Consider the following 10,467-nt stretch of genomic DNA (forward strand, 5'->3'; position numbering starts at 1 on the left):
ATCCTGTGACAACCAAATCTACTTGATTTTTCTGTCATGGGAAATCTGCATGTCTAGTATTTGCTTTGTTGGCTTCATGTCCTTCATTGCAAAAGACTCACTCAGTTATTTCTTCAATCTAGCAATTATAGACATCTTTTCCAATGATGAGCATGTCATCAACATAAAGTAAGAGAACAATAAAATTCTCACCAAACCATTTGATGTACACATAATGATCTAAAGTCATTCTTTTGTATTCATTTTCTGTCATAAATGAATCAAACTTTTAGTACCATTGACTTGGAGCTTGCTTTAGGCCAGCTCTTCTTCAACTTACAAACAAAGTTCTCTTTACCTTTGACTTTGAAGTCTTCTGGTTGCTTCATAAAAATTTCCTCCTCGAAATCACCATGAAGAAAAGCTGTATTCACATCTAACTACTTAACCTCTAAGTCCTAGCTAGCAGTAGTACGGAGAGCAACATGAATAGAAGACATTTTAACAAAAGGAGAAAAAATATCTTCAAAGTTAATACATTTCTTTTGACCAAAGTCTTTCACAATCAATATAGTTTTGTACTTTGGTTAAGAACAATATTCTTGAGTTTTCAATCTAAAAACTCACTTATTCTTTAAGGTCTTAATTCTCTTTAGTAGTTGCACTAAATCATATGTATGGTTCTTCTGTAGAGCATCCATCTCTTTCTGCATAGCAATTAATAATTTTTTTTTTACTCACTTTCAATTGCTTCCTGGTAACTCTCTATTTCACCTGCATCAATAAACATCACATACTCATTTGTAGAGTATCTTTTAGAATGTTGATGTTGTATAGAAGATCTTCTCAATTGAGATTTTATAGGAAGTTGCTCTCCAACTTCTTTTTGCTCAACATATCCTACAAGTAGGTTAACATTGGGCTCTACACCATCTTCCTACACATCTCCCAATCACCCTGATATACTGGAGAAGTAACTAGGTCACAATCTGCTAATCCTTCTACAGAAGTCTTGGCTGATACTTTCTTATTCAAATCTTTAAATGTTTAATCCTAAAAAAAAATCATATCTCTGCTTCTAAATACCTTTTGCTTTTTTGGATTCCAAAGCCTGTAACCAAACTAATTATGTAAGTAGCTAATAAAAATATATTCTTTTGTCTTACCATCCAGCTTGGACCTCTCATTGTCTAGAATATGTGCAAATGCACGATAACCAAACACTCTCAAATATCCGTAGGAAATATTTTTCCCTGACCATATATGCTTTGCAATATTATTATCTAAGGCTCTATATGGTGACAAGTTAATCACATCAATTGTAATCCTCAAAGTCTTATCCTAAAATTTTTTTGGTAACTTAGCCTATGAAAGCATAGATTTGATTTTTTTTCATGATGGTACAGTTCATCCTATTTACAATAGCTTTATGTTGAGGTACATTAGGAATTGTCATCACACCCCCTAATATTAATTAGGGTTATATTAAAAGAGGGTATGGGCTATGGGCTGTCCAAGCGGGTTAAATTTGTGGACTGCCGGCCCAACAACGTCGTCCCAACTCACCTCAGTCGGTCTGCTCTCCCAGCTCGTAGAGCCAACGCCGGTCTCTCAACGAAGCTGTCAAGCTTCGTTTTCTACTAGACTTGATAAACAAGCTATTGCAAAGGCCTAAAAAATACACAACCTATTATTGTGTCTCTCAGCCAATGGAGACAGAGTCGCCAGTCTATGTTCAAATCAATTGACCTCAACAACGTACTTGACCAAAACAAATCTTCCAGCACAAAGATGTAATTCTCTTTCACCTGTTTCACTGGTGTGTGTGTATATATACATAGAGAGAGAGAGAGAGAGAGAGAGAGAGAGAGAGAGTGTGTGTGTGTGTGTCCTCCGGACTCAACATTGAACCCGCAACGAGAAAGAAACAGAGTGCATCAAGTGTAGTAGATAATGGATCAGAAGAGACGCCTTTGCATGGCTGTGTTGCTTGTACTACTCGTCTCCTTTTCCCCTGGAGCTGATTCAAGAGTCGCCCACCTCCTCACTGGTGCAGCCCATGGTATATACGAACTCTCTTCCTATTCCCGTAAGATTGTTGTTGATCTTTTACCATCGTAACTGTTTCTATCGTTGTAAACAAATAACGATCGATCATTAGGATCTATTTAGATCGGCTCAAGGAGCTGCACCTGTGCTGCTTTCCTTGGCTGGCGACAACCTCTTTCAAAGATTATCGTTCATATTCTTGCGTGCAGGTGATGATGTTCATGTGCAATTGCTTGAAGGGCATGAGATGACGCTACTCCGAGGACGTGGTGGAGACAGATTGCTCCGGGAAGATGGATATCCCGGGCCTCCCTCTCCTGCCAAAAACCCGTCGCCTGGCGTCGGCCATTAGCGCGCGCCACTCTTACATGGCTTCGCGTCACTACTGTCCTTCCACTTGTATCCCAATCCACCGCTTACAGTATCCATCTTAAAACGTTCGATTCAATTCGAGCTAAATCTGAACTCAGACTCGTACGATTTGCTATTATTGTGCTCCCACAAACATCATCAAAGTAATATATCGAAAAGAAACGTCTTGTCCGACAAAACAAATGCCACAGAAAAGGTTTTCCGTGAACGAGAAATATACGTAGCAACGGAAGATGAACAAAGCCCGAGACAGAAGACCACAGGCGTAGAAGTTTTACGTTGAGAACTAGATGACAGTTCCACTAGGGATCAGTGCATCTTTGATGACAGTGACGATGCCACTCTTGATGAAGTATCCGTCCGTCTCTCTTGCCGCTTCTTGCACGTTATCACAGTTGATGATCTGGAAAACCAGTGAACCATTATTTAGAGGCCAAAGAAAGAAAAAAATTTTGCTACCCTCTTGGGATAGAGTACTTTCCGGACATATTTGCGATTTTATGATTTGTCTATTTTTCTCACATCTAGAAAATTGATAATTCAGAAACATTAATGTAGCCACAGGAAAGATCTCAGTTTCAGTGCATAATCTGGGTTACTATTACCTTGACATTCTCCCCAATGCGAGCATTCTTGTCGATGATGGCTCTTTTGACGTGAGAATTTCTTCCGATGCCCATGGGAACACTGCCTTTTGCAGCTAACAGCCTCCTATCAGCATCAGTCTACAAGCGTGGTTTGCGACACAGAGTCAAAGACTAAATTATCTATTCAAACGAACAAGTATCATATACTACTTCTGGATTAACTAGTTCGGGGGGGTTTTTTTTTTTCTTTCTATGGCATTACCTCATAATAATCTGCTCCCATCAGTAGAGTGTCTTCGAGGACTGCACCTTCCGATATACAAGAACGAAGACCAATTACAGAATGGTGGATCTTGCAGTTCTGCAAGGACATATGAAAGTAGTCTTTTTAAAATTTTGAGAGTTTCGCCATCTGGCACTTCCAAAATGAAATGAAACAGGATAATCCCAGGTCCTAACTTTTTAGTAGACATGTATGGAGGCAGAGCTATGGAGTAAAAAAGCACATATGAGAAATACAAGTGTGCTTGTGCATGAGCACGCGTGCACACACACACAAGATCATCATATAAATGTCAACCATGTGCTGGAATTTAAGCATTCAGTGTCGCACAAAGAAAATCAGGCAAGGCATATGGAAGAAAAGATACGTAATACACAGCAATCATCAGTATGCCATACTGTTGCACATCTTACAGGATAAATTGTAATCTCTTTATTACTTTACCAACACCACATAGCCAGTTCGCCTGCAATTAGGTTTCCAAGCATTTTTTGCTTCTACAAAAAAGAATGCGAGATACCTGTGCTTCTATGGGTCCCAAGTCCATCCAGGAAATTAAAAAAGAAAAAAGAAAGAAACACTTAATACTTGCATTTAGACATTACATTCATGTCGAACATGTAAATAGGCATGCATTACATTGTTCCTGTATGAATAACAAACGTCACTTACAAATTGTTATAAAGCAGCAGACAGTTATATTAACACTTACTATGTTACAAAGTTATGATACAGATTGTTTAATTCACATATGGTAATTAAATTATAGGGCATATTTCACTTATATTAATGACTAGTTGTAAGACAAATCTCAGATAAAAAAAAAGAAGAAAAAGATTGATATGCAGTGAACTCACCTTGATCACACATCCCTCGCCAATAACACTATCAGTTACATCAGCATCCAGCATCTTGGAAGGAGGTAAATATCGGGGTTGTGTATAAATTGGAGATGTACGATCATAAAAGCTGAAATCAAGTTAAGATTCAATCAGTTACTAAAGCATGACATGCCTGTGAACATGGAAAAGCACATTATCTTATTTGTCTTCTGAGTAATCTACCTGAAATCTGGTACTGGCTTTTTAGTAATTCCAAGATTTGCATTGTAAAATGCCTCAATTGTACCAATGTCCTCCCAGTAACCATCATATAAATAAGCTTGTACCTGTTGTTCAAAATAAAACAATTAAGATCGGTCACTGATATTCTGAAAATAACTGAGAATCATAAAGATCTAGCATCTGAGTACTGTATGTTTGAGAAATTTAAATGTAGAGAAGCTATTTTGGTTGCAAAATTGATTGCCCATGCCATATGATCCCATGTTGGCTAGAGTGCACCTTGTGAGTGTTGCCAACTGGCCACAAGGACAAGCCAGCGTCATACACACGAAATAGTTGGAACATTGACTGGCTCTGACATGGCAGCAAAGGCACAAGTCAAACGACAGCATGGTATGAAAAACATGCCTTCCAGCTAAAGCAAGGTTATTCGAGTCATACATAAACCATGTGGAATAACTTGTACTTTTAAAAGCATGTAATCTTTAATAGTTTGCAGGTTTCAATAATTTTTTAGAGAATGATATAGGAATACTAAAATAATGGTGGTCCTAACACACACAGATGACCCAACTCAGCCTAGTACTGTGACACCCCAAGTGGTTTCACACTGGAAGTAAAAGGATTTTGGCGATTTATAAGACTAGATGGATCCACTAACCACTATTTTGGGTTTTCAGGGATAAAACTATTATGATGTCATAAAAGGCCATATGGACTTCCTATCATTAATTTGGACTCAATCCATTTTGGGTTTTCTGGTTTCAGATTTGGTCCTATTAAGTTAATGAGTCAATTGGATTTATTTAATGAAAAATGTATCGAATGAACAGATATAGAGCATATAATGTGCCATGGAAGTTGTATAAGTTTTTGGCAAGTCCTCATCTTGGTAAGGGTAATTTTGCAATGCCTTTTTGCTGTTATGTGGGGTTACTCACTTCCAAGCATCTCAAAGAAATAAACATTAGGAAAAATAAATAAATGTATCATCTGTAGATCAATATATCAGACATACCCTCATCCCAACATTAGTTGCACCAGGGATAACTTCACTCCCAAAGTCATTTGCTCCAGCAAATTTATCACGAAGCAACTGCAACATTATATCCTTGCTGATCACATAGATACCCATACTAGCAATGAAAGGCATCTCTTTTGCTCTTTCATTGTCCAGGCCTAAAATTGTGGTATCAACCTGTAAAAATAAAAAGCAAAACAGACTTATTAGGACCAGAGACCTGCTGCTCACCGATCAATAATTTTATAAGGACAAGTAATAAACTTTGTGAACTGCACAACAATGAATGGTCTCACAAATCCAAGAACACTACTGAAAGAGTCTCTACCTTCATCGCCTTCAGCTGATCTCCTTTTGGCTTTTCTGCAAATTCAATTATCCGTCCTTCTTCATCAATTTTCATTAGACCAAAAGCAGTTGCACGTTTTTCATCCATTGGAAGCGCAGCCACAGTAATGTCAGCATTTGTTTCTCTGTGCGCTTGAATGAACTTCTCATAGTCCATGCGATACAAATGGTCTCCAGCAAGAATTAGATACTCCATGACATTGTGCTCCTCAAAGAGCCACAGGTATTGCCTTACAGCATCAGCAGTACCCTAGGAACACATGGTAAACAGCATGCATTTAGCCAGCAAATAAAACTCCTAGTTTGAACCCCTGAAATTTAAGGCAGGAGTCTTTGTCTTGTTGGAACTACTAAAAGGATAAAAAAGTTCCAAAAACGAGACTCCTCACAGGATCTGATATATGAAACCTTATTTAAGAGAAAGGAGGAACAATCAGATGGCGTATAGAGAACCAAGCCTTTATTTCAAGTAAGTTCAAACTGAGATGAAGAGACCGAGATGTCATAGCACCTGAAACCAGTTTGGGTTCTCTGGACTCTGTTGTGCAGCAAGAACTTCAACAAAGCCTTCATTCTGGTAGCCACCCATGTTACTCGCATAGGCCCGTGAAAGATGGCGGTTCAGAGATGCAGAATTGAACTGTGTCAGAACGTAGATCTTTAAAATATTACTGTTCAAGCAATTGCTGACAGGAATGTCGATTAGCCTGTAGTTGGCTCCAAGTGGTACTGCAGGTTTAGCCCTCTTCTTTGTTAAAGGATACAACCTCGTCCCAGCTCCTCCCCCAAGTATAATACCCAAAACACTCTATGGAGAGAAAACAAAATTCACCATTTCAAAACTTAATTATCTTAAATATTCACATGACAATTAAGAAAACACACAAAAAACAAACAAATTCTAGAAAATAACCATCCACAAAGATGTGCATGAGGTGATCATGTTGAATCATATAAATAAAACCATCAACCACCTGTTCTCCAGGCTAAGTTTGAAGCTACATTTTTAAAGGTGAGAATAATCTGCATGTACTTCCAAATATTTCAAGAAAACCAACAATAAATAATAGTCAGATACACTATCGCAGGTAAGTTTCTTCTGAAACATAGAATTCGCTTTTGGCTTGTGAAATATATGATCGATCCTATTTGCAATGTGTTCGATTAGCAACTTGTAGAAAATAGGCAACCCTCCAATCGTCTTATGCTGGTAGTCAATATCTCCTGCATATCTTGAAGAAGGTACATAAGATCTGAGAGAATCATAATTGGGTTTCCATAAGTTATAGAACTTTTAACCGATGGAATCGATTCGTGCCTTGGCCGATTTGCTTTCCTAGGCAGAAACCTGCTAAATTTCTTATGAACATGTACTTCAGGTAACTGCGTCCTTTTCGTTTCTAAATGATGAACAAATCTTCACCAAATCACCGATCGTTTCTCCTTTTTATTTTCTAACTCGATTAAAAATCTAAAAGCTCGATCCAGTCAATATTTGGGAAGAAAGAGAAAAAAAAAAAAGCTAAAAAAGGGTCGTCTTAAAAGACAAGAAAGGATATAATGTGGATCTACGAAATGGTTGATAACAACATTCGAGAACAATCATCGACCTTGATGTAACCCAAGTATGTAGACCAGACAACTCTTCTACGAACCTAGCGGCGGACAAAGAGAAGAGAAGAAAAAAAAAATTTTTTTTTGGTAGCTTAATTTTGCCACAGAAACAAGCAATCAACCACATCAAGCAATTCACCGATAACCATTCCAAGATCGCTTCCGATGACAAAATCTTTCTAAAGAAACCTTGTGGGCATGTGAGGGAAATGTGCGTCCCACGCAAACTCACCCGGCTTGCATCAGGATCGAGGCAGGTCTGCGAGCTCCGCGAGTCGGAAACGGCTTTGGGGGAGACCAGGACCGGGGTCCTCGCACCGGACGCCGTCCTCCGCCCCGACGCAATCGCCGCCTTACGGAGGAGGAGGATATTATCGTTTCCACCGGAGACGTGAAAGGAAGAGGAAAGGCGGGGATTGGAAGATGCAAGGCAGGGCGTCGGAGATTTCCGATGGGCAGGATGAACGGAATTGTTGAGCGGCGGTAATTTTGCGATTCCCATCGCCGCCATCGCACCGCCGGGTTTCGTAAACGAGCGACGGAGCTTTTCTCGTCTGCGCTATAAAGAGCGAGGTAGTGGAGTAAATAGAAGCACAAGTTGTGAGGCGACGCTTCTCGATCGAAAGCTCGTGCACTGGTTGAGTATTAATCAATTCGATTAATATGATGACTTGGTTAACGTCCAATCCCAACAAATGGAGCAAACCGTACGCGTGTCCACCGAAGCGTCCGTCCGTTAAGGCAGCGGCGTGGGATCCTACCGGGGGACGGGGAAGGCGATCTGCCACGTGGCCGGCGGGAAAGCCGTAGGCGTATGGGTGGGGCGATAGGATCACATGGGAGCTTAGGCCGCTTGCGGTTGGCGCGGCTCACGAGAAAGGGCCCATTCTTGTTTTGGTTTGATTCCGTGCGGGGCCCTCGCCACCGCCCAGGAAAATTACGTCCAAAATAATCTGCATGTTAATGATATCATGTATTCATATGATATCATGTATTCATACTTATGACTTTCGGAGACCGATCCATTATCCTGTCTATCTTCTATATGTGTGACTTCTCCTTCACTTTGTTACTGTTTATATCAGTATTCATATGTATATGACTTTTGGTGCATACGTATAATCGATCTATAGATTATCCTACCTATCTTATATACGTGTAACTTTTTCTCCATCTTTTGTTGCTGTTTATACCATGTATTCATACGTATGACTTCCGGAGCATATGTATGACCAATCCATGGATTACCCTGCCTATCTTTTGTACGTATGATTTCTCCCATGTATTCATACGTGTGACTTCTGGAGCGTACGTATGATCAATCCATGGATTACTCTGTTTGCCTCGTGTACGTGTGATTTCTCCTCCACCTGTTGCTGCTTATACCATGTGATTTCTCCTCCATTTATTGTTGCTTATACCATGTATTCATATGTGTGTGACTTCTAAAGCATACGTATGATCGATCCATGAATTACCCTGCCTGTCTTGTGTACGTGTAACTTCTCCTCCGCCTATTGTTATTGCTTATACCATATATTCATACGTGTGTGACTTCCAAAGCATATGTATGATCGATCCATGAATTACCCCGCCTACCTCGTGTACGTGTAACTTCTCCTCCACCTTTTGTTACTGCTTATACCATGTATTCATACATGTGACATCCGGAGCATACGTATTACCGATCCATGGATTACCCTACTTGCCTCGTGTACGTGTGATTTCTCCTCCACCTGTTGTTGCTTATACCACGTGATTTCTCCTCCACCTATTGTTGCTTATATCATGTATTCATATGTGTGTGACTTCCAAAGCATACGTATGATCGATCCATGAATTACCCTGCCTGCCTCGTGTACGTGTAACTTCTCCTCCACCTATTGTTATTACTTATACCATGTATTCATATACGTGACTTCCAGAGCATACGTATGATCGATCCATGGATTACCCTACCTACCTCATGTACATGTGATTTCTCTCATGTATTCATACGTGTGACTTCTGGAGCGTACGCTTGACCAATCCATGGATTACCCAATTTGCCTCGTGTACGTGTGATTTCTCCTTCACCTCTTGTTGCTTATACCATGTATTCATGTGTACGACTTTCAAAGTGTATGTATGATCGATCCATAAATTACCCTGCTTGTCTCGTGTACGTGTAACTTCTCCTCCACCTTCTATTGCTGCTTATACCATGTATTCATATAACTTCCGGAGCATATGTACGACCAATCCATGGATTATTCGACCTGCATCGTGTAATGTGATTTCTTCTCCACTGCATACATATACTTCCGAAGCATATGTATGACCGATTCATGGAATACCCTGCCTGCCCCGTGTAAGTGAGACTTCTCCTCCACTCTGTTGCTGCTTTGACCTCTTCTCCGATGACTCCCCACGAGCATATACCGTCCGCTGCTCTCACGAGCTCGCTGCTTGCACCCCATCCCCACGGTTCGAACTGGCCGTCGTCTTCGAATTGTGAGTGAATTCCCGTCGGATTCCACGATGTAATCCACAAGGTACAATTGTATTATTATTATTATTATTATTATTATTATTATTAGTAATAGTCAAATAAAATATTTTTATTAGTCAGTGTGAATGCCAGTGTACCAGCATACATACGTTATGCTCTGTGCTCGCTCATTATAACTGAATCCCAGTGTGGGGAATGCAATCCATACGATAACGTAATTTGCTTTCCAACCGAAGCCTTTCCCATCTCACTCATCGCCTCTAAAATGTTCATGTTCAATTTCAGCTATATGAAGAAGATGGTAGCTCGTCACACACCCATAAATATTTAATTCCCCCGCCGGGCGTCCGTTCACTGTCACACATAAATCCCTCCACTCCATGGGTTTGAACTTCGAATGAGGCGCCTATACTCAGTAAAGCAAACAGTAGAGGAGAAACCTTCCGTCCTTCCGCCTACCACCAGCGATCTTAGGTGGGACTGACTGAGGAGGGCAAACATAATAACACCAAGGCTCCATGTGCTATTTTAATGTCTACTCTCATGTGTTTTGTAGATGACGAGAATGGAGGAATGTTGTTCTTTTGTTGATCCGACGACGACGAAAGAGAATATTTTGTCGATTCAATATTACATATTTTGAATAATGTTATCATAAT

At 40.0% G+C, this 10,467-nt stretch overlaps 1 protein-coding gene across 1 annotated transcript; it reads right to left on the minus strand.

Moving 5' to 3' along the window:
* Positions 1 to 2,483: 2,483 nt before the first annotated feature.
* LOC135617435 (glucose-1-phosphate adenylyltransferase small subunit, chloroplastic/amyloplastic-like) lies at positions 2,484 to 7,943 on the minus strand. The gene is made up of 9 exons (XM_065117630.1): positions 7,550 to 7,943; positions 6,215 to 6,511; positions 5,684 to 5,953; positions 5,353 to 5,532; positions 4,335 to 4,438; positions 4,128 to 4,239; positions 3,250 to 3,348; positions 3,006 to 3,125; positions 2,484 to 2,803 (listed from the first exon to the last, which is right to left on the minus strand). The coding sequence occupies exons 1-9, from the start codon at positions 7,826 to 7,828 to the stop codon at positions 2,687 to 2,689; spliced, it is 1,578 nt and encodes a 525-aa protein (XP_064973702.1). The 5' UTR covers positions 7,829 to 7,943; the 3' UTR covers positions 2,484 to 2,686.
* Positions 7,944 to 10,467: the final 2,524 nt, after the last annotated feature.

The sequence above is a fragment of the Musa acuminata genome, chromosome BXJ2-7 (assembly GCF_036884655.1).
Source record: "Musa acuminata AAA Group cultivar baxijiao chromosome BXJ2-7, Cavendish_Baxijiao_AAA, whole genome shotgun sequence".
Classification (NCBI taxonomy): domain Eukaryota; kingdom Viridiplantae; phylum Streptophyta; class Magnoliopsida; order Zingiberales; family Musaceae; genus Musa; species Musa acuminata.